Below are 25,807 nucleotides of genomic sequence, written 5' to 3'. Positions count from 1 at the left end.
TTCGTGATGAGTGAGTCAGTAGTATGTGGCTATTATATATATATAGATATAAGTATATAAAGTACATTATATTTGAACTATTACTAAACACAGCGTGGTGGAATCAGAATTTATGACTTCACGGCAACAGCAGAGTAAACAGTTGCATCAGCCTCCATAACGTTCACTGGCTGGATCTTTGTGCTGCTTGAATGGTTGAATAAAGCATAAGTAAGTTCTTCTTCCTGTTAGAAACAACATAATCTCAGTCCACTTAATGCTTAAAAGAATCAATATTTTATAGAAATGCAAAACTACAGGTGCTGGTCATAAAATTAGAATATCATGACAAAGTTGATTTATTTCAGTAATTCCATTCAAAAAGTGAAACTTGTATATTAGATTCATTCATTACACACAGACTGATGTATGTCAAATGTTTATTTCTTTTAATCCTGATGATTATAACTGACTACTAATGAAAGTCCCAAATTCAGTATCTCGGAAAATTGGAATATTGTGAAAAGGTTCAATATTGAAGACACCTGGTGCCACACTCTAATCAGCTAATTAACTCAAAACACCTGCAAAAGCCTTTAAATGGTCTCTCATTCGAGTTCTGTAGGCTACACAATCATGGGGAAGACTGCTGACTTGACAGTAGTCCAAAAGACGACCATTGACACCTTGCACAAGGAGGGCAAGACACAAAAGGTCATTGCTAAAGAGGCTGGCTGTTCACAGAGCTCTGTGTCCAAGCACATTAATAGAGAGGCGAAGGGAAGGACAAGATGTGGTAGAAAAAAGTGTACAAGCAATAGGGATAACCGCACCCTGGAGAGGATTGTGAAACAAAACCCATTCAAAACTGTGGGGGAGATTCACAAAGAGTGGACTGCAGCTGGAGTCAGTGCTTCAAGAACCACCACGTACAGACGTATGTAAAACATGGGTTTCAGCTGTCGCATTCCTTGTGTCAAGCCACTCTTGAACAAGAGACTGCGTCAGAAGCGTCTCGCCTGGGCTAAAGACAAAACTGCTGCTGAGTGGTCCAAAGTTATGTTCTCTGATGAAAATAAATTCTGCATTTCCTTTGGAAATCAAGGTCCCAGTGTCCGGAGGAAGAGAGGAGAGGCACAGAATCCACGTTGCTTGAGGTCCAGTGTAAAGTTTCCACAGTCAGTGATGGTTTGGGGTGCCATGTCATCTGCTGGTGTTGGTCCATTGTGTTTTCTGAGGTCCAAGGTCAACACAGCCGTCTACCAGGAAGTTTTAGAGCACTTCATGCTTCCTGCTGCTGACGGACTTTATGGAGATGCAGATTTCATTTTCCAACATGACCTGGCACCTGCACACAGTGCCAAAACTACCAGTACCTGGTTTAAGGACCATGGCATCCCTGTTCTTGAATGGCCAGCAAACTCGCCTGACCTTAACCCCATAGAAAATCTATGGGGTATTGTGAAATACGCCAGACCCAACAATTCAGAAGAGCTGAAGGCCACTATCAGAGCAACATGGGCTCTCATAACACCTGAGCAGTGCCACAGACTGATCGACTCCATGCCACGCCGCATTGCTGCAGTAATCCAGGCCAAAGGAGCCCCAACTAAATATTGAGTGCTGTACATGCTCAGACTTTTAATGTTCATACCTTTCAGTTGGCCAACATTTCTAAAAATCCTGTTTTTGCATTGGTCTTAATTGATATTCTAATTTTCCGAGATACTGAATTTGGGACTTTCATTAGTTGTCAGTTATTTTCATCAAAATTAAAATTAAAAAACATTTGAAATACATCAGTCTGTGTGTAATGAATGAATCTAATATGCAAGTTTCACTTTTTGAATGGAATTACTGAAATAAATCAACTTTGTCATGATATTCTAATTTTATGACCGGCACCTGTATACAGTCTTATAGAAAGTAAATGAAAATGTCTTTCATTTAAATAAAATAGATTTCTGCAGTTTTAGTCTTTGTATTATGCATATTTATCTGGCATGCACATTGTTTAATGGTTTTCTATGTTACCTACACATTTTTATTTTTAACAATTTCCCTTTTAACTTTTAAGAGATCAATTTTTGCACTTATTGGAAAGATTTAAAAATTTAAAAATGAAAACCTTTAGTCCACACTCTACCTCAGGAACAGGTACTTCTTGACTCGTTGGTTGACTAAGCGAGACACTTCTGTGCTGTGGATCTGCATATTTATCTGTATTAAATTAAATACAATTAAAAATAAAAAAGTACACAAAAAGGATTACAACTAGGCTTTTGCATCTGGACCTCATCTAATCATTGATGTAATAAAGTAGATATCAAAAGACTATAAGCCCTTAAATGAAACTGGAAGAGTTCCAAAACAGGTTTTAAAGGACTTAAACAATTAAGCAATTAATACCACGGATTGTTTGAATGACAGTTCATTAAGAGAGCTCATTAAAGCTGAAAAGCTGTGACATGATTTGTCTTAATTTCAGCTTTTACATCAGAAAATCATGAAGTGATTAGACATTTGAGAGCACTGCATATTATTAGTCATCTATCAAATATTTTCTTGCTGTTCCTACTATCTCTGCAGTTGGTTTAAAAGCTTTAATAAAGTGCAACGGAGTCAACATGGCTCCAAGCACACTACTCTTGATTGAAGAGGTGTGATATGTAAAGTCACGTCTGAAATAAGCTTAATTTACTGCACTATATGACAATTGGGAGCATTTGTTACTCATAATTTATGGGCAACAAGAAGTGTTATTTATCCCTGAAGATTTAATTTTCTACCACTGCAGACTGAAATAAGAACAAATGACTGTGGCACGGTGGCGCAGTGGGTAGCGCTCCTGCCTCGCAGTAAGGAGACCTGGGTTTGCTTCCCGGGTCCTCCCTGCGTGGAGTTTGCATGTTCTCCCTGTGTTTGCGTGGGTTTTCTCCCACAGTCCAAAGACATGCAGGTTAGATGCATTGGCGATTCTAAATTGTCCCTAGTTTGTGCTTGGTGTGTGTGTGTGTGTGCCCTGCGGTGGGCTGGCGCCCTGCCTGGGGTTTGTTCCTGCCTTGTTGGCTGGGTTTGGCTCCAGCAGACCCCCGTGACTCTGTATTAGGATATAGTGGGTTGGAAAACGACTGACTGATACATAAATCTGAACATGGTAACAAATTAAAGGAGACTGAATTAAAATTGACTTGACAAAATAACAGATTTTCATTCACACAAAAGGACATATTTTTTTTTGTTTAATTGCAGCAAAATGCCATCGATTCAGACCACTTCATTTTCTGCACTTTTTCGTGTTGTGGATTTCATTTTAAATGGATGTTTTTGCCTTTTTTACTCATCAATCTACACATAATCTACACACAGTAATCCATAATGATTAAGTGAAAACATGTTTTTAGAAATATTTACAAATGTATTAAAAGTATTAAACTGAAACCTGCCATTTATATAAGCATTCAGTCATTTTGGTCCAGTGTGTCCTATTTACTTGAATCACCCATGAGATTTATCTAGAACTTGATTAGATCTCAAAACAAAATGCACATAGCAAAGCGTGAGGTCAATCGATTGACATGATAATCATAAATGCAAGTCATAATGAGTTTGAGTGACATCGTCTCGCAGTCAAGGACATTGTAGCAGCCTCAGCAGAGTTACCTGTGGTGCTGTGTTTCGCAGAGAGGTGCTTCTTTGTGGACTGTGGGTCTGAGTGTTTCTAGTTCAAAAATAAAATACAACCACAGTAAATATGTAATAATAATTAATAATTCAGTTGTCCTAAATTAAAGAGACTTCTGATGGCTGAATATAATGAAGGTCCCCCTGATCTTTGGGCCTATTGTCCTGCGCCATTCAGGGATCCTTATATGCATTTCTTCAGTGTCTAATCCATGAGCCATGTCTGTTTGTCGTCAGTGTGCAGTTTTTTATTTTTTAAAGAAACTCCAGTTTTACTCCTACGTCCTCAAAGACCTGTGGTTTAGACTGAATGGAGATTTTAATTGGCCCATTTGGGTGAGTGTGCTGGTCTGGTGCCTTGTCCAGAGTTGGCTCCTGCCTTACACCTTCTCTTTCCTTCTCCCTGCTACCTTGAGTTGCAGTACATGGATTTGAGAATGTTAAATGTTGTTATTTTGGGATTGTTCAGCATTCTGAACTCCTTCTGCTAAGATGCATTTCTTTTTTCATTTCTTACTTATAATATCATTCTTACAGGTTCAACTCTTGTAAAAATTCAGTTTCAGACTATTATTGCTCCATCTCCATATATAAACTTTACATAATTTTTCTTCCTTACATACTACTTACTTCCCATTTTGCTCTATTACTTGTTCAGAGCAGTTTCTATTCTTTTTGAACTGCTTACTCCCTCCATATTTCATATACACTGCCTGGCCAAAAAAAAAGTTGCCACCTGGATTTAACTAAGCAAATAGGTACGAGTCTCCTATTGGATAATTACTGCATGGGCGATTATCTTTCAGCTGGCAACAAGTTATTTAACCCCAACTGGTGCAATGAGTTGCTTCTCATTTCTTAAACAACCATGTCGAAATACACATCTCGTGGTCGTGGAAAAGATATTAGTCTGTTCGAGAAGGGTCAAATCATTGGCATGCATCAAGCAGAGAAAACATCTAAGGAGATTGCAGAAACTACTAAAAAATGGGTTAAGAACTGTCCAATGCATTATTAAAATCTGGAAGGATAGTGGGGACCCATCGTCTTCGAGGAAGAAATGTGGCCGGAAAAAAATCCTGAATGATCGTGATCGGCGATCACTTAAACGCTTGGTGAAATCAAATCGAAGAAAAACAACAGTAGAACTCAGGTCTATGTTTAATAGTGAAAGTAAGAGCATTTCCACACGCACAATGCGAAGGGAACTGAAGGGATTGGGACTGAACAGCTGTGTAACCGTAAGAAAACCACTAATCAGTGAGGCAAACCAGAAAAAAAGGCTTCAATTTGCTAGGGAGCATAAAGATTGGACTCTGGAGAAATGGAAGAAGGTCATGTGGTCTGATGAGTCCAGATTTACCCTGTTCTAGAGTGATGGGCGCATCAGGGTAAGAAGAGAGGTAGATGAAGTGATGCACCCATCATGCCTAGTGCCTACTGTACAAGCCTGTGGAAGCAGTGCTATGATCTGGGGTTGCTGCAGTTGGTCAGGTCTAGGCTCAGCAACTGAATATACTGAATGACCAGGTTATTCCATCAATGGAATTTTTCTTCCCTGGTGGCACGGGCATATTCCAAGATGACAATGCCAGGATTCACTGGGCTCAAATTGTGAAAGAGTGGTTCAGGGAGCATGAGACATCATTTTCACACATGGATTGGCCACCACAGAGTCCAGACCTTAACCCCATTGAGAATCTTTGGGATGTGCTGGAGAAGGCTTTGCGCAGCGGTCAGATTCTTCCATCATCAATGCAAGATCTTGGTGAAAAATGAATGCAACACTGGATGGAACTAAATCTTGTGACATTGCAGAAGCTTATCGAAACAATGCCACAGCGAATGTGTGCCGTAATCAAAGCTAAAGGCGGTCCAACAAAATATTAGAGTGTGTGACCGTTTTTTTTGGTGGCGACTTTTTTTTTGTCCAGGCAGTGTATTTAAGAAGTATTGTTTTAGTGAAAGAAACAATTTGATGTTTTAATGGTGAAACATACTATATCCTTAGATTATATTTTGAGTGTCTCTGGAAAAATTTCCACATCTGTGGTAAACATTTGGCACATGTAATATGAGAACAAGTAGGTTGATTTTTACGGCATTATGTGAACAGCATGTAATTCTTATTCTTAAGAGCTGATTAGGTTTTTGTAAATATTCAGCTTAAGCTTGAAGCTTAACCAACAACAGGCAAATCACTGTGCAGAAATTTACAAAATGTGGTATACACGTTTAGCATTTTGAGATCAATCTAAAGCTTGAACTTGAGCTTAAAGTAGTGGTATTACGTCTTGCATATATTTTGGTAAATTTTCACCATATACTGTACTCATGTTTCAAATATGTATTTAGTGGTACCGGTCACCTCTAAATTATTTAACTCCATTTTGGATTCACATTATCCCCTGCATATGTTGCACCTACAACCCACCAGCAGCAACTGTCTACCTCATAACATACTATTTTCATATTTATGACAAAAATATTAAAATTGCTTTTGTTAAGTAATTTTGAATAATTTTTGATTGCATCTCCTATAAGTAAGTTTGGTTTTGTTGCAGTCTTCCAGCACGTATTGTTAGAAAACCTCACAACTGATGTAGAAAAGCTAGCACTGTATATACAACAGCAGTAATAGAAAACAGAGAGATATTTACCATACGCCTTCTTGGACCTGTATAAAGAAATACAAATAAACAAATCAGAAACATGATAACCCTGTATTCATTTACAGCAGACAATGTAAAACCATAAACAGAAGAAAAATAGTAATATGTCTTAAATTACACAGGATCCTTTATAAAAAACAAAAGCAACAACAGCAAAAAAGACTCAAGAAGAAAGAAACTAAAAACGTTATCTTCACATATTAAAAACATCAGGGCTTCTTTTGCACAATTTCTGCAATAGCTCTTCAGGCCGAGCTGCAGATTTTTCAGGCATATCTGTAGCCTCAAAGTATTTTAGGCACGGAAGAATTTGTTTTGACTGATTAAGAAATTTCCTCATCCAAGAAGTTACTTCACCACACTTACCATAATAGTCCGTTATTTTGTCCTAGCTGTAATGTTTATGCATAAAAAAAAACTGCATTCTCATATAATGTTTTTTTGTACAGTCAAAAATAAAAGTCAAAGATAACATAAAATTACTGTACAATGTATTACAACTAATTATATATGAGATAACAGCATCTTCAATTCTATTAATTTAACAACATAGAACTGTGAGATGCATATATAGTAATGACAGAGAGTTTGGAAAGAAAAGAGTACAGTATTTTACTTTTCATTACTCACCTCTTTAATTTTATCCATTTGTAAAACCAAACTCCTAACAAAAGAGCACAGATGAAGCAGAAAGCGGTGATTGTGATAACCACTGACAGCAAGGTTACTGTGTGAAGAAGAATAGACGGGGATAGTAAGTATATGTTAACTATTTATCTGTTACATTCTGTATGTATAGATAGTTATATTTATAGTCATGTAATTATGCAGTATATGTACAGACAAAGAAATAATTACAAAACTTAAACTTTTTGGGTAGAACTCCAGGTGCTATGCCAGGCCAGACCAGGCACTGCTTATCACCTGACAAATGTCTTCCCTACAGTGAAGCATGGTGGTGGCAGCATCATACTTTGGGGTTCTTCTCAGCTGCAAGGACAGGGAAGTTGGTCAGAACTGAAGAAGGGATGATTGCAAGCAAATGCAGAGAGGTCATTGAAGAAAAACTGCTCAGATTGGGGTGATGGTTCATTTTTCAGCACAACAGTGACCAGAAGTATACATCTAAGACAACACTGGAGTGGCTTTGCGCCAAGTCCCTGACTGCCCCTAAAGGGGCTTCTACAAACTGCTGAATTAAGGATATGAATACTTATATGAATGAGAGAGTTCAGTTTTGGATTTTGAAAAAATGTTTTTACTCTGTCTTTATGGGTTATTGAGTCTAGATTAATAGACAAAATGACACATTTATCCTTTTAAAATAAAATCTATTACACATGTGATGGGTGGTCAAGGCCATTACCTGGCTGGGATGGTAGCTGGATGGAAGGACCTGGGGAGAGAGTATCAGCAGGGCACTATCTTCCCTGGGACGCTAGAGGTCAGCCCTACTGGTTGGCTGTGGCTCCATGAATTCCCGCAGGGCACGCTGGGAGTTGGAGTATGGCACAGCCCTGTTTGGTTCCGTGGGGGCTGCCAGGGAGAGCTGCAGAGGCCTACAGGAGGCTTTCACCACATCTGGAGGTGATTCCAGGTCTGATTAATGAACCACCTGGAACACTCCCAGGATTTGCATACAAGGAGCCACCTCACTCCATTCGGGGAGCCAGAGTTGGGAGGAAGAGGGACGAAGCTTGCCAAGAGGAGGAGTGGAAGTTGATGACAAAGAGAGAAGAAGAAGGATTGTATTTGGTGCTTATGTATTGTGCTGTTGTGGGGAGCGAGGGAAACACATTCCATGAGTGAAAATAAATGTGTGTTGTGCTCAACTCATATCTCAGCCTGTCTGTTTTGGGGTTGGGGCAGCTGGAGCGCTCCCGGTATTCTACAAACAATAAAGTGTGCAGAAAGTGAAGTCTGAACATTTTCTTTTACTGTATCTACATACATGCATGCATACTGTTGTACAATAGCTCAGTACATATCCTTGAAATGATTTTTAATGAAAGATGGTTGTCTAACTAAAGAGTATTTGAAAACATTTTAACTCAAACCATCTTTAAAAGAGAGAACAACAGCAATCATATTAGATTCTATTAACATGACCAAGGAAGTAACTGATTCACAGCAGTGGCATAGTTAAGAGTTCATGCCACTCGGGGTGGGGCGGTGCTTCAATTTGTTGTCCTCCAACATATCTGAATATGTTAACCTATTTAAATAGAAAATTCAAATGATGTATAGAGATAAATTAAGATATATTTTGCATAGATGTATTCATATATATAGAGAAACAGCAATCATTTTTCAGAATATAGTATAGACACACTGATAAGCCGTGTTCTAATTATTAGTTTAATATAATTATGCTGCAAAAACCAGAACCAGTGTAGTGCACAAGTGACAGGTGGGGATGTTTTCTGCGCAGAGCAAGAATGCGTTCAGATTGATAACGAAACGAAATTATAAACTGTAACTTAGTTGTTTATCTTCCTAGAAATTATCATCGGTGTAATGTTTATGTTTATTTTTGTCATTGCCTCATAAATTTCAACTGCTGTGTCTGATGCTGTCAAAGAAGCACAGTCTGAAAATTATTTTTGAAGCATTTGTGGATAAAAATCAGAGAATTTGACTTTTTTCATTCATGAGTGACACTTTTCCGAACCCTACTGCTTTCACACGAATTGTACTGAGCCTTTTGGCCAATAATGCCGCCCCCAAAAATGTGACACAAATGATGACAGCATTGGGAGTTATCAAATTATGAAAAAAAAAATCTGCATTCATCATGTCCATGATAAAATCGCACAATTTCATTTTTTTATTTTGCAGCCTATATTCATTTAAAATTGTTTAAGGCACACTCAGTATTCCCAGTTGGCAGTGCAGGGGCTCCAGCTCCAAGAGGCTGAGTTCTTGTCCCTGCCTGTGTGTGGTTTGCACATTTCCCCCATGTCTGTGTGAATTCTTATGTGAGGAGGTGAACTGGAAACTGATACTCAACCTGTTCTACGTGATTCTGCCCCATCAAGGACTGCTTCCTACTTTGCACCCAGTGCTGCCAAGTTAGGCACCAACCACCACAACCCAGAATTGAACAAAAGAGGCACAGATGAAGGATAGATATAGTTTCAGTTGTAAGCATTAGTATTCAATATATTTTTTAAAAATATGAAAGCATTTTATAGTTTTAATGCCTAGCTGCTTGTCAATACACAGATATTTTACAATGCATTGTTACCTTTGGACATTCCTTCTTTTTTTCTCATATCTCCTGCATCAATGTTAATTGGATAATATGGTGTGGTTTTCTTGTTGAAGTCATCTTTATTTGTGGATGAGTCCATTTGTAAGCAGATTTCTGAAGTCAGTGAACTATTCTTTTTTGAAATGCACTCCAGTTTCCCTTCAGTGTCTTCTGTCATTTTTTTAATTGTGAGAGTGGCTGTTGTCCAGCTTATTCCCTCTTCATCATCAGGAATTTGTCTGTTCAGTTTCCACTCGTATGAATCTGTTGCTTTATCACAAGGAGTGCAAGAGAATTGAATTGTATCTTTACTCCTTAGTTTCTTTAAGCTTTGTCTAGATGAAATGTTAACACCCTTATAGCATCCTTTTAAAAATGGGAAAAATATGATGAATTAACATTTTTAATATTAAATAAAGAGGAAAAATGTAAAATAATAAATGTCATCTACATTGTCAACAATACCAAAGAATTAAAAAGAGCAAATCTAAGGGAAAAGATGGATTGGTAGTCCTGGGACATACTAGAGACATTATAAACTTCATCTGGGCTAGGATCAACTTTTACATGAAAAGGGGGAATGTGTCTGGCTCATCGTATAGCTACCACAACCCTCACCAGGAAAAGCAGAGAGAAAATGAAAAATAAATTCATCTGTGAATGTTAATGAATAAAAGGTGCAAAGTTATACAGTATTAGCCTGTTTTTACTGAAACACTTTTCCACATTTCCCAATAACACAAACAACATTTAATTCTATAGCACATTTTTATACACAAGATGTAGCTCAAAGCGCTTTACAAGATGTCAATGAAATTGTTACAAGCAAAGAAAAACAAATTAAAATCAGATAACAATAATAAGTAAATATCATGCAAAAAATAAACAATACCCATTCACATCAGACAGATATATAATTAATAGAGAAGTCCTTATATGTAGCCTCAATTTTTAAGTCTTTAAAGAGGAGGTTAGATGGTCAAGATTACAGAAAAAATAAAAAATCAAGATAACCTAGTGAAAAAAAATAAAATCGACAGGGGTTCCAAGGAAAAAAGATAATAATAACAATACTCTGAAAAGAACCCATTTCCAAATATTAATTGTTATGCTGTTGTGCCATCACAGATGTTTAATAAAAAATATTCAGAACTATTTTAATCCCTTACTCAGCACCATGATGAGAGCATTTCTGTTCACTAGTAAACTACACAAATGTTATTGCCATCAGATTCTTTTTTTACTTTCTGGTTTTTGAAGTATAGGGAAAGTATTGTAATTGTCTAAAGATTTGATGTCGAGATTTTAATGAATCTCAACGTTTTAGACCTCCCTGAGTCCAAAAATACCATTTTTGGAATTATGTCTATGAGTCTGTCTGTGCATACGTCTGTATGTAAACACGATAACCTGAGTACTTTTCACTTAGATCAACCAAGTTTTGTAAGTATTAGATACAAAACATTGATTTCTACCAACGTTTGGGCTATTTCCGCTAACTGGAAGTGGTACTTTTTTATTCCTGCAGCTGCAGAGTCCAATTTATTCAACTTTACTTGTATAATAATTGTTCAATATATTATTAATTTGATTTGATTCGTTGTTGGTTCTTTAATGTGCATAATATAAAAATATAATCATTGTCTCGTGGTTTACTCCTAAAATATCCATCCCCATATCTGAGTATACAAGAAAGTCTAGGGGAGACCACTCCTGATTTTTATTATACTATAAAACAGACATGTTATGTGCATGATCACAGTTACTTTTTTGTAACACATTGCCTCTTATACATTCATTTTCCCCAACCTACTTTATCCAATACAGGTTTTTGGGAAGCAGACCTTATCCTTTCAGACATGGACATCACTTATGATGCTCACATACTGTCCATTTAGGCCTGCCAATTAACCTAACATACACGTCTTTAGGATGCTGAAGGAAACTAGAATATTCAGAGAAAGCCCACACTGACTAAAGGGAGAAAAATGGTTGGGCTAGAGAGTGAACACAGGCTCTTGTAGCTTTGTGCCAGCACTGTTAATCACTGTGCCACCAAGCAGCACACTTGTTGGAACGTTATACGCAATTATTTTTTAATAGCTCATTTAATGTTAGATGGCATGGTGGTGGACTGGTCAGTACTTATAAGGGAGATGAGAGGGTGTAGAGGAGTCAGGTAGAGAAGTTTGTTTCTTGGTGCAAAGAGAATTGTCTGCAACTTAACATCAGCAAAACCAAGGAACTGGTTGAAGAATTTTGCCTCACCAAAGAGCCTCTAGGTCCTGTCACTATTCAGGGTGTAGATATACAGGTGGTGCATTGCTACAAGTACTTGAGGGCTCACATCAATGACAGGTTAGACTGGTCTCGAAACACTGAGGAACTATATAAGAAAGAGCAGAGCAGGCTCTTCTTCCTTAGGAGACAGTGTTCCTTTAAAGTGGGAAATGGCATCCTTCACATCTTCTATAACTCTATGATGGCCAGTGTGATTTTCTCCACTGTGGTGTACTTGGCTGCTAACATCACTTCAAGAACAAGCTAAATAAAAGGGAAAACTTGGTTATAGGGCAAACTCTGGACTTCCTTGTCGTCATACAAAGAAGAGCATTTAAACAAAACTGCGTGCCATTATGAACGCATTATGACGCATATCCTCTCTATGACACACCAACACTGAGGACTTTCAGCCAATGAATCATTCAGCAGATGTGTGACAAGAAACTGGGGTTCATTTATATCCACAGCAATATGTCTGCATAATGGCTTACTGTGACTAAGACAGCCAAGTCTGACCTTTTCTTTTTATTTTTGTACTTATTTATGTATTTAGTTATTTATTTACTTACTTATTTATCTACCTATTTATGTATTCATTTATTTAAAGAGCTTCAGTAAAAAGACAGATTTCCCCCTGGGAACAAATAAAGTTCTATCTATCTATCTATCTATCTATCTATCTATCTATCTATCTATCTATCTATCTATCTATCTATCTATCTATCTATCTATCTATCTATCTATCTATCTATCTATCTATCTATCTATCTATCTACTTCTAAAGCATGGGCCCAGTGTCATATTTCCAATCCTACACATGGTCATTGTCTGAGTCACTTTACATGTTCTCTCCATGTCTGTGGTGGGTTTTCTCTACACGATGCTTTTCAAGTCCCCAAATTGTGTTAATTGACATTTGTAAACTTGCCTTGTGTGGGCTTACAGTATGTAAGTGGGCCCTGTATTGGACTTATACTTTACCAAGGGCAGGTTTCTGCCTTGCAACTGATGCTGCAACCAGAGATAGTCAATCCATTAGGCAACACAGGCTGCCGCCTAGGGGGCCAACACCTGTTCATGAAAGTTAAGGGGTGTTTACTCTGGACAGTGAGGGGCAGCATTTATGTAAATGAAGTGATGCACTCTGATTTTTTTTTTGTTTTTGTCTGTTTTATGGACAGCGAGGGGCACTGAGGTTCACCTGTCCCCAGTCTCCAAAGTCTGATATCTCAACCTGATAACTATAGACAGCAAGGGGCACCATTTTTGGAAATTCAAGAGGCACTTACTATGGACCTTTCCACTTCCCCCCTGGTCCAAGCTAAGGACACTGAGGACCACTGTCTTGGTAACTTAAGGGTCCTGCCCTCAAAAACAACCCCAACAACTCTGCCTAGGGCTGCATTTGGGCTTCAACCTGCATTGACTACTGCAGCAGGCTGCAGCTCACTATGATCCTAAATTGGATTAAGAGGATTACAGAAAGTTATGCTATGTTACATTTAACACTTTTTTATTACAAATTCTGCTGTGAAACAATTGAGCTTCTTTTTACACAACAGCTCATATATTTAGGTACCCCTGTTGACAAAATTATACTTTCTTGCATCACCCAGCTTCTTAGTAGCTGTCTTGGCAAAAATGATGAATTGACTAAAAGTGGTGCACCAAAAATCCTTAATAACAAAGCACCTTTGAATCCTTACATGTTGCTAACTTTTATTTGTGTTTTTGTGGCTGTGTGAGTCTACAGTATTTCTTTATTTTCTGTGCAATATGGTTGGGATAAAATTTCATGTAACTGTATGTAGTCATCTTATACTTATGTTTTGCGAATGGCATTTTCTTCTCACAAGAATCTGCCAGGAGTGAGGGCAACCGCAGGATGGCACAAAGACGTCTCCTGGATAGAGAGACTTGTAGGTCTAGTAGGTATACTGTACAGGGTTATTTGGGGGTATGTACAATAGGCAGGGGTCATGATATGATATTGAGAGTGTAGAAACCAGGCTGGAATCATGAGATGCTCTCTCAAGATGGTAGAAATGGTTGACTGATTCCTTATAAAAAGGTGGATGAGTGCCTTGAGCATTGGAAACACGCTATACAAATAAAATTTATTATTATTATTATTATTATTATTATTATGGGTGGCTATCTCATCAAAGCCAACCAAAAGCTTAAAGGTGCAGCAACAACATGTGTTGTATATTAATTGGACATGCAAGTAAGAATTTCATTATAGTCTGTATACATATTGCAATACAATTACTACTACTACCACTGAACGGAGTTCTAGCCTGCTGTCCCTGGAGCAGATCGAAGGCCATTACTTATCACATACATTATATTGGGACTTGGCTGGAAGTAAATTGGAATGGAGTTTAAAGCGTTGTTGTAGCCAGAGGTCCTTTGAGTGGACAGTTGAGAAAAGAGTAGAACAAACGCTGAACTGGGAGGGAGAAAGTTAGGCCTTGGTCTGAAGGGAGAGAGAAAGAGACTTAGAGGAATGGAAGTAAAGAGAGTGCTTGGTGTAGAACTGTGGTGGTAAGTGGGTGAGCTACCACACCTACAGACAAGGAATCAAACCTATCAAGGTACATCTGTGTGTTTTGAATTATATGAATGATGTATTTCTTCCTGTAGAATATTTTTCATAATGAAGGTGCCATTTAATGTTTGCAGAATTTATTATCTTCATTTTTCCTGTACATTTTTCCAAACATGGCTTGCATGCGTGACTTGAGCTTTTGGAGTAATTTATGCAATATACAGTATCTGTAGTTTGGTTCTTACCATTTTCTCTATTTATTTACCTACTTTAGATGTCCTCTTGTTTTTACAAATAAGGTTTTTTGTCAGTAGGGTAACACTGCCTGGAAGTATTTCTGTTCAATTCCTGACTGAATTAAGCAAGGAAAAGTGGGTTTTGTAAAGGCACAAAACCTCTTTAACAATGTCAGTTCTCACTGGCTACTGGTGCCAGGATAGACTCTACCGCATGAATCAGGATGGATACAGAAAATGGATATATTCACGGTGTCAGGGATGCCAGGGGCCATGACCTGGCCGGGACGCCAGGAGGGACCGGAAGAGGGTCAGAGCCCTGCCTGGATCACGTGGGGTTTGCCTTCCGGGTTGCTTTGGGGGCCACGGGTCAAGGGCATGGAAGCCCTTCCCTGTAGGAGCCCGTGGTCACCGCCAGGAGGCGCCCCAATGCCTTGGGGACTTGTTTCCCCAGCACTCCCGCCACACCAGGAAGTGCTGGGGGGAAGACTTTGGAGGATGCCCGGAGAGCAGCCGGGAGGACAGCCGGCACTTCCGCCACACTGGGGCGTGGCCAGAAGAAGATTGCCGGGAACACCTGGGGCTCATCCGGGTCCTCTATAAAAGGGGCCGTCTCCATTCATTCGGGGCTGGAGTCGGGTGGAAGGAGGACGAAGCAGTGGAGAGTGGAGGCGGCCCGAAGAAAGGCATTGTGGCCAGGACTTTGAGGACTGTTTGGGGTATTGTGCACTAAACTAGGTCTGAGTGACCAAATAGACTGGGGTCTTTGTGACCATAATTTGTACATATTGTAAATAAACGTGTGGTGGTTTGTGCAAAACAAGATGTCTGCCTGTCTGTGCCCGGGTGCCGTTGACAACGGGAAATGCTCAAATTAAATGGGCACTACTTGGAATATTTTCATCCTTAGTAATGCAGTAAACAGTATAAATGAAATTAGGAAACTATTTCAGAATAGTCATACCTGGTAAAACCTCAAGGTCATACGATTCTTTTTCTTCTTTAACATTTGCACAAATGAATCTTCCAGAATCACTCACAATGGAGTCACTCAGTACTAGAGCATGTGTTCCATTTGAATATTCTTTCACTGTTAGGCGGTTCTTGAACCTCTTTTCATTTACATGCCTACCATCTACTGACGAAGCAATAAAAATGATATTGTCTTTGCTTAGGTCCCGAGGACCTGTACACCGTGGATACTTAGGAGTCCATCTCCACATCATATCACTCCCAGATAATGAACATCGAAATAAAACCTCTGTTTCTGGTGGAACTGGATTTTTTTTAACTGCAAAAATAAAATAAAATAATTAAATTGAAGAAATCATAAAATATATAATTATATCATTACCAAGAATTCAAGTTGTCATGTACAACACCTGATAAAAACAAAAAAAAATTCACATAAGGAAAATAACTTTCATTATTGTTGAGAACAGACAGGTTGAGTTGCACTCGTGTCCCTGTTACTTGTACACTCTTTAGTCTCGTCTTTTCTGAATGACTGTTTCTGACTGACACGTCTTTGTCTGATGGTGTGTTAAATGTATTTTTTGTATCATTGTATTTTATTGCATGTACTTTGCTGTTAGTACGTTGCTGTTCAAAGTCGTGCGTGCTTTCTGAGACCCATACAAAAATACAGTACATTGCATTAAATGTGCTTGTATTTACTTTATTAATGGATGGATGTACAGCATGGTAAACTTACACCAAACAAACAGTACGAGTCAGAAGAAAGCTCAAGCGTTTTAACAAAGGATGTTGTTCATATAAAAACACAGAAGCTACTTTTGCTAAAGTAGATAAGACTGGTTAAGGGTGAATGCACCAGAAGATAGTCAATCATTTTTAAGGTGACATCAGAGCATAGAGAGCAAAATGAGTGCATCACAACAAAGAAACTCTTCCAAAAACTAGGAAAGTATTCAGGAAAGACTCAAATAATGTTTAACTACCTGAAAATGAAGTGAAGAATGAGAGAGGTCCAGAGGAGAGTGACTAGGCTGATTCTGGGACTGTGAGTATGAGCGTTGAAGAGAGATGGAAGGAGTTGAATCTTTTCAGTTCAAGCAAAAAGAGATTAAGAGGTGATACGATTATAATATTTAAAATTATGAAAGGAATTATTAGACTGGATCAAGGCTGTTACATCAAAATAAATTGTACAATAAAAACTTGGTAAAAAAGTTTGTTATGGGCAGATTTTGCTCAAATGTTTGAGAAATTTTCTTCACACAAAGATTATAGACACATGGAATAAATTACCAGATAGCGTGGTGAAGAATAGGACTTTAGGGACCTTCAAATATAAACTTAGTTTTAGTTTGGACAATCTACTTAAATAGAATGAATGAGCTTGTTGGACTGAATGGCCTGTTCTCATTTCAATTGTTCTAATGTTCTAATGTTTTATACAACAACCCACAATAACCATAAATTTCCAGTTAGTGGAAAAAATTAGGAGCAGAGTACAATCACAATAAAAATCTTGCTGTGTCACACTGGTCAGACAGTGATGTCCAGACTGGGATGTGCACTGCCCCATATTTGTCAGTACCATCCAGCATTCCAGTACAATAGTAAGCAAGGTATGCCATGCATGGCATAGTCTTCATTAGCGGAAACAGACTGAGAAACAGCATAAGAGAGTAAATGTAATGGTGTTAAACCTTTCATTATTACCATCACAGTGCCATTGTAAGTAGTGTCCAATCTTGGTGTCTTTCTGTCTACGTGCCCTTCCTGGATTTGTGTAGGTTTTCTATTAAACTCTGGTTTCCTCTTCTGGTCCAATGACAAAGAAATATGGAGTGGGTTTGCATGCATACAGAATAAGGCAGAAACCTAGTTTCTTAAAAATCCACAAGTCCACTTATGAAATTCTGATTTAGCAAACGCTCTGACATTATGAAACTGCACAAAAAAAGAGTTATATATCATCATCTGCTATCGTAAATCCGAAAATAAGCATGGAGCCCAAGCAGTGTGGGAAGTGCTAATTTTAAAAGTAATACAATACAATACAGTTTATTTTTGTATAGCCCAAAATCACACAGGAAGTGCCGCAATGGGCTTTAACAGGCCCTGCCTCTTGATAGCCCCCCAGCCTTGACTCTCTGAGAAGACAAGGAAAAACTCCCAAAAAAAACCTTGTAGGGGAAAATGGAAGAAACCTTGGGAAAGGCAGTTCAAAGAGAGACCCCTTTCCAGGTAGGTTGGGCGTGCAGTGGGTGTCAAAAGAAGGGGGTCAATACAACACAATACACAGAACAGAACAAATCCTTAATACAGCATAATAATAGAAATTTTAAAGTATGGAGCAGAATTTAACAGTAGATGATATCACATAGTAAGATTTGGATATTTTTAGAGTCCTGGAGACCTCATCCATCAAGCTGCCTCCCCATTTGGCCATTCCACGGCTGAAACGTTGCTCGGCCAGCCAATCCGATGAAAGGACCCCTCTTTCCCATGATTCCTGTGATCCTCCATCAGGGACTTTACCATAGGCAGGCAAACAACTTGGCAGGTGGGCCGTGGCACCAATTGCCACATTTGGGTAAACTTAGTTGCATTACTCATTACTTACAACTGTATATGTTATAGAGCTACTTACTGTATATTATAATGTAATGCATAAACAGTGTGTTACTTTTGCATTGCATTTTCTTCTTTTGTGTTAAAAAACTGCACATTTGACTGACCCGCATTTATTATTAAATCCTAAGCCAAAGTGCTGTATGCATCTAAATGAAACTGACCAGAAACACAGCCAAAAAGTATCATTTTATTGTGTTTTATAAATAAACTCAGACCTTTATATGCTGTGTAGTAAATCACATTCATCCCCTTTCTACATCCCTGACCTGAGCCACCAATGATTCGGAGCATGAACACTGGCCATCGTGTCACCCAATCACACTGTTTCATCACGTGTATATCAAATAACTGAATTAAAACTAATCTGACACTTTATTAATAAGCTTCTGTAACTGGATTACATGCAGCACACTTTTCCTCCTTGGCTCTGTGATTGAGCCCTACAAAGGAGTGGCATACCGTTACATGTGTTTCTTGCCTTAAATCCAGGGCTTCTGGGATAATAACAAAGCACGTATTTTTCCTTAAATAAAAATGTATGCATTTGGTTACTTGTTACTTTGAAAAATAACTAGACTACTTAACATGTGTTACTTTTAAAGTGTTTCCCCAACAGTGCCCTTGATATTGTGCTGCTGAGCTTATCATTGTAATAAACATAAATGAGTGATTTCGGAAGTTTTGAAACAGATTATTACAACCTGGAGAAGGAATAATGAAATCACTACAGCACTTGCCTCAGGAAATGTATATTTGTGGATTCCTCATACTGGTGGCTGCCAAAACCATGTGTACGATTAAGTAGGTGAATAGACTGCAGTGGGCATGTGCAGACTACAAAATCCTTAACTTTAACTCATTTAAGGGTTTACAAGGCATTTTAGACACCAGGTTTCTGTGACTAACTGGTTTATTAAAGTGCATGTAATGCACTCATCATCAACACCATTAAGTTTAGTGTTGTCTTAATGTCCAGGGAATTGGCTTTATACTGCAAGTCTGTCTTTTTATCTCCTCCGCTTTCATCCTAACCTTCTTGTCTGGAAGCTGTAAAATACACACATACACAATTACAATGGATTCATAGATTTGGTAATAACTTCTGCAAAACAATAATAACAATAAATTAATAGGTAAGCATGCCTTGCAATGTACTGACATCCCATCGTGGGGCAGCTGTTTGCAAAAATATTAGCGAATTGTTTCTAAGGTACATTTGGACTATTATATTTAATATTCTATTTGCAGAACTTGAAGAGGTTTTTCTGTTCACTTAGGGAAAAATTGACCTGGTATTTATAAATAGTCTTATGAAACAAGAACCATCCAAAAGCTCATGATAATGACTAATGAATCATATCAGTTTATTTTTAGTCAGGCAAAAAGGCATCTACCAACTTTAAGTTGTGTAATGTATAACAGGAGACACTTCACTAAGTACTATGACACAGGATAAAAGGGAGATAAAAATCATAATGTAGAGATATTTAAAAGGAGTTTAACCAGAAAGTTGAACATGTGTGTCATGGAGGCAAAACTCTTGTGCCTTTTACCTGGCTTGGGGGAATAAAACTGGTGCTCCTCCAAAACCACACTGCACACGCCCTGAGGCTTCAGCTCTTCAGTTTCCTGTAGAGAATTCTGCTGGGACCTTTCATTCTGTTTCTTGCATCTCTACACTTATTCGTCTATTCGTTTATTTATTATTTTCTGAGCCAGCTTATTTTATTATAAAGTCACAATGAACCTAAGACTGTTATGGCAGCATCAGGTAGGAGCCAACCCAACAGAGAGAAGTTACTCACCCACCAACATTCAAGCAAGAATTTCACACCACTCTGTCCATGAGACAATGATACGACTACTTCTACTACTTCTACGGCTAATACCATATTCATTTTCATCAAGCCCATTTAGGGCCATAATACATCCTACAGGGAGTGAGTGTGCATGTGCGTGTGAGTGTGTGTGTGTGCCCTTTGAAAGAGAGGTGTCCAGTCCATGGCTGAAATCTCTCTGGTGTTTGAGGATTCTAAAATCTCTGCAATAGATGATTTATGTTTAGAGAATGTATAGATGAATAAGACAGAATAAACAGCAGATCATTTGTAACACCTCATGTGATAACGTTTGTGCTATTTTTAAATGTTATTAAAATTACAATGCACAAAATAATCTACATGCAAAAGCACATCAAATTGTCGTACTACATTTAGTAATGAGACATTCAGAGCTCCTGGCATTTTTTAAAATAATTGAATTTAATTTGTAGCTTTTAATAGATATATTATATTTGTTGTGTAAGCTTATGATGTGTCAATGAATGTTGTTGTAAATATTAATCTGGTTTCCTTGGCTGAAATTCTGTTCTGTGTTCACACTGTAAGCATGTAAGACACATAAATGACATGACTAAAGTTGATATTTATTGGGTTTCAGTGCCACTCATTATTTTTAAATCAAATTTGTCCCCAGGTTGGTAGCCATACTCAAAGTTGAAGACTATAATAAATCATATAAACAATTTCCATTATTAGAAGCTATGGGACTAAAGTTATATTTTGTACATCCATGCATCCCTGTTGCTGGTAAGCAAAGGATAATTACACACAAAAAAATGATAATACCAATCTGAATAAAACAATGTTATATGATCGGTACTTATTTATTTTAAACTTTAAAAATGTTATGACGACTGTAATTTGACTACACTGGAACACTGAAAAAGAACCAGTAGTACTCTATAAAATTTAAAATAGTAATTAAGGATTCTCATCTGAGAGTAAAGGGCTTTTCAGAGGATGACAATCGAATGTTTATTTTATCATTGCAGTGTTATTCCTTCTCTTAAACAATAAACATGTCTATTATCCTGATGTTTGTGAGACTTGAATGTTTATTGGGTTCATCTACTCTTGCCCTTGAAGATTAACACACGCACACTCACACACATACACATACACACATAGACACAACGATTTTAGCCAGACAAAGTCTCAAGTGGTGCCAGTTACCAGTCACTCCGCAATATTCTGCATAAGGTTCTCTATGAAGGGTTTCACTATCACCAGCTCTAACAAACATGAGGTTGTCTTCATGGCACACATTACATTACATCTTGCCTGAAAAAGGGGTCTGAGTTGCCTTGAAAGCTTGCATAGTGTAATCTTTTTAAGTAGCCAATAAAAGGTGTCATTTTGCTTGACTTCTCACTGCATTCATAATGGCTAACATGGTACAAAACCCTAGTACCTCATGACACACAGAAAAGCACAACTCTTATGGTTGTATGCTACTTACTAACCAAACTATGTCTTGCTTTTGCCACAGTTGCTGTACTTATTAGGATGCAACCTCAACAGCCTTGATAAACTCTTTGAATGAGACAGTAGCCATCTAACTCACACTTGGTACCCTTTTATAATTTCCATTACTCTAGATAAAAGGCAAAGTATACAATATATAAAAAGTCATGTGATATTTATTAACATATAACCATACTAAATAGAAGAGAATATAATAGTAAATAAAACAGGTAGCAAAGTCTGGATATAAATAGTCCTAGAAAAGCTTACTGAAAATTAGAAGTGTCAAGGGGTTAATGTCTGGCTTGGTTTTTGGTTTACTGATCGGTGTTATTCATAGGTTACATTTTCTGACATCTAAATCAGATGATCTCCTGTCTTTTGATCTCTGAAGTCATCTTTCATTCGTTGTTTTTTTTCTTTCTTATTTTTGGTCCGTCAGACGAGCTGTATTTATACTAAAATATACACGTAGGGTTTTGGGACATGTGGCATTACACATTTGATTGGCCATCTTATCCTAACGGTGAATGATTCTGATCAAAGTGTTTGATCTTTTAAGTACAGTACCTTCACACTCCTTCCTTTTCCAAGCTTTAGACTAATTCTGTAATTCCTGTTCTTACACCATCCATCCATTCACAGGTTTTAAATTAATTAAAAAGGTTTCTGTGGCATCTGTGCTTACTTTCAATTCCCAGGTCATAAAGTAATAGAAATAGAAGGTGAATGGAGCAAATGCTTAAATTACTAATACAATACAAAAGGATGCTTGCAATACCTGTACTTAAAATCTTGTAAATGTGGTTCATTCTGATGCATTTGAGCAAAATAATTGAAATTTAATATAAACAGTCTGCAGTTCAAAAAATTTAAGATTTTCCACACCAGAACAGCATGTTAAAACATCACAGTGTCAACCTAACCACAGATGAGTAAGAGTAAGATGATCAGTACTGTCTTTCAGTTTTCATTTACTGGCAAAAAGACTTTTTGAAGTTAGCAAAGTGATTGATATTGTGCTTTGGCTTTGCCCATCTTCTGGATTTGTTGCAGTAGTGAAACTTTTTTGTATGTAAGAGCCTCATTAATCCACCAGGGAAGCAAAGTTCAATTGTCTCTCTAAGTGAGCTCAGGTCCTTAACACATAAGTACCTCAGAACCAAAAAGTGGAGCAATTCACCTTTCACCTGCATTTAGTTTATATACAGGGTGACATATTGAGATAATTGAGTACACATTTTAGTCAAAAACTAGGCTGACCCGCCTTTTAAGGCGACCGACTTTTAAGTTGACCACTTCTTAAGGCAATTCAATATGTAGATCAATTTGATATTTTATACAAACTCATTAATTTGGTTATATTGCATTTGAGCGGTATTACTTTAATACTCGTAGTTTCTGTTATTTTTGTGATGAAATGTAAACTTTTTTTCTATATTGAGGTCGCCCATTTGAACCCCCCTGATATTTACTACGCGGTGAGGCATTTGTACTCCATCAACATTAATTATTTCCAGAGACATAATTTTGTCTATTTTTCCAGCGCATTGTGCACAAAAGCAAGGGAAGAAGAAGATATCGCACAGTCTGGAGTAGAAGATCTTCTTTTACCTGGAAAAACGAAACTACAAATCCCATCGTGCATTGCAAAATGGACGGGGCGTGTGTGAAACTCCGCGCCTGCGTAGCACTCACGGGACGAAAGGACAATCCCGACCGCTTTTATATAGAAGGATATTAGTAGCTTAAGCATTTTACAATGTTAGATGAATACATCAATGCAGTTTGAACATACAAAGCTTGGAAGGTTTTTTTTTTTCTTTTAAAAAAGAGAATAATATTACAGAGGTGTTTAAAGTTTTCAGTGCTGACAGTCAAATATTGTGTTGTGTGTGTGAGTGGTTCGGAAATCACCTTGGTGTCCCTTGACTGATAGATGATTAACTAATTGATTAGAGGGGTCTGCTAGGTGCGATGTCGGGGCGCTCTTCAGGTTTACCTCACTCGTTATACAGTCACTCCTGAGAAAACACTGTGTTGAGGCTGATTTATGAATCATTCTCTAATTGCAGTTATGCAGTAATTAAAATGCTATTTATATTGCCAACAAGCTGAGAAAAATGTTTATCTTCAAACTCAGTAAAAGTTAGCACAGAATTAAACTTTTTCCTTTTTTTGCAAGTTCAGCCCTACTTTTTTCTCAGAGAACAAATGCTCAGCATGCAGGCGTGTATGAGAGAAAAGTGTTAACTAATGACTTTTAGTTGCAAGAAACATAAGAAGCCGTGCCTGTCGAGTGAGTCCTAACACTCCCAGTCAGTGATGTAGAACTTTACTGAGCGTTCGTACAAGGTGCTTTGTAAAGGTGTTTCAGTGTGCTTATAAGAAGAGCTTGTTAAGCATGTTAATAAAGCAGTGCTATATACTGTCTAATATAATCGTAATTGTAAGCAAAAGGCTCATTAAGTAAAAGAAAGGTAGTACTGACTGTCTTTTGATTAGGAAAAACAAAATACTTTTAGTATTTATGCCTACTGTATATGTGTAATAAGTACTGTGTGCGTGTGGGTGTATTTGTGTGTATACAGCAAATATATATATATATATATATATATATATATATATATATATATATATATATATATATATATATATATACTGTATATATACACACACACATATATATGTGGGCGTATGTTTCTATATTTGATTTCTAACATATTTAAAATGGCTTTGTTAGGTATATTAATATATACTACTGTTTGTCCTATATTGGAAAAAGAAAGAAACCTGTGAAACTTAAATAAGTGGATGTGTAGAATGATTAATGAATGTATTGAAAGAGGAGAAGTTCAAGAGCTACAGGTGAAGAAGAAAATACTGTATAAGCCAAAATGTTTAAATGTGGTGAAAGTTATGAATGCAAAATACTGTAAAGTGTTGTGGAAAACAAAACAGCCACATTAATCAATTATTAAAATAGGAGGTATTTTATTATAGTGTGTCGATGGATTCAGTTCCTATCAAGGGTAAGATCTGAACAGCATTATGTGCTTTGAGTTATCAAATTTAAAGGTTTACCCCCTTCTCATACCCGGCCCCCTGTCATACATGGTTTAAGTTAGCATTTTTGAAACAATCAACAAAAGCAGGATATGTATGATTCCTTTACAACTTACCAGATAATATTTGTTAATTAGAGAAATGATTAATTAGTCCTTATCTATCATTCACAGTTCTATATCCAGGACTGACTTTAAAAGACAAATTAAGGAATTACTTCCTATTGTTTCATGTCCATGAGATGAATTAATTTGATTAATTACTTTTAAGAATTGCTTAATTAATGAAGTTCAGTTAAACAAAATGCTAGCCTTGTTTGTAAAAAATATCTTTTCTCTTAATTTTTAACCACTAACAAAGGTGTAGCTTGAGATGGCAACAGATTTCTCCCTATCTTTATCTAAACAATACAACTTCATATCATAGTATATTTCACAAGGAAGCCAAAATTTCCTGTTGCAATGTTCCAATCAAAAGAATGAAACAAATGACATATTGATAGAATTAAAAGTCATTAAAGCAAATTCAGAAAAGTTAAATATTCAGATTGAAGAACATAAAATTCCACAGTGCTGAAGAGAGTTAACAGCTGTAATGTACTGAAATGTTATTTTCTTGTGCTGTTGTTAATAGACTTGTTATACAGACACTGCTGTGTTGAGCCTGATTTATAAATTATTCCCTTTCTGCAGGGGTGCAACAACAACAGATCACTTTTTCTCTAAAAGATGGCCATATAACAGATAGGCAAATTTTACCCTTCATTTGAAAAAAATGATAGCATTTAAATAAAAACATTGCATTTCATACTGCTGTTAAACCAGAGAACTATGTTTGTTTACAATCCACATATACTGTTAATACATCATACAGAGCAATAAAAAGTTGTAAAACTCATAAGAGATTTAATTATTCTGATAAATGCTAATTTTTTTAAGTATGTACAAATTAGTTAATGGATGATCTTCTTACCTGTAGCTCTGCTTTGAGAAAACCACATCATGATAGTAAAATACATCAGGAGCAACATATTCAACAAAGAGAATACCTCCATATACCGGCATAGGTTAATTAAAGAATGAAGTACCAGATATTTAATTCTTAATTCACTTACTAGAGAAAATATAAAATCTTAAATTAAAAATAGGAAGAACATCTGTTATGTCAATCGG

General features: G+C 37.2%; 1 protein-coding gene across 1 annotated transcript; it reads right to left on the bottom strand.

Annotated features, from left to right (window-relative positions):
* On the bottom strand, positions 1 to 25,807 carry LOC120538992. The gene is made up of 7 exons (XM_039768650.1): positions 25,608 to 25,807; positions 15,623 to 15,949; positions 9,583 to 9,954; positions 6,966 to 7,062; positions 6,324 to 6,340; positions 2,126 to 2,199; positions 1 to 224 (listed from the first exon to the last, which is right to left on the bottom strand). Exons 1-7 carry the CDS (start codon positions 25,687 to 25,689, stop codon positions 111 to 113), a joined length of 1,083 nt encoding a protein of 360 aa, XP_039624584.1. The 5' UTR covers positions 25,690 to 25,807; the 3' UTR covers positions 1 to 110.

The sequence above is a fragment of the Polypterus senegalus genome, chromosome 11, assembly GCF_016835505.1.
Source record: "Polypterus senegalus isolate Bchr_013 chromosome 11, ASM1683550v1, whole genome shotgun sequence".
Classification (NCBI taxonomy): domain Eukaryota; kingdom Metazoa; phylum Chordata; class Cladistia; order Polypteriformes; family Polypteridae; genus Polypterus; species Polypterus senegalus.
Note: the sequence above shows the minus strand (reverse complement) of the source record. Positions and strands in the feature narration are given on the sequence as shown.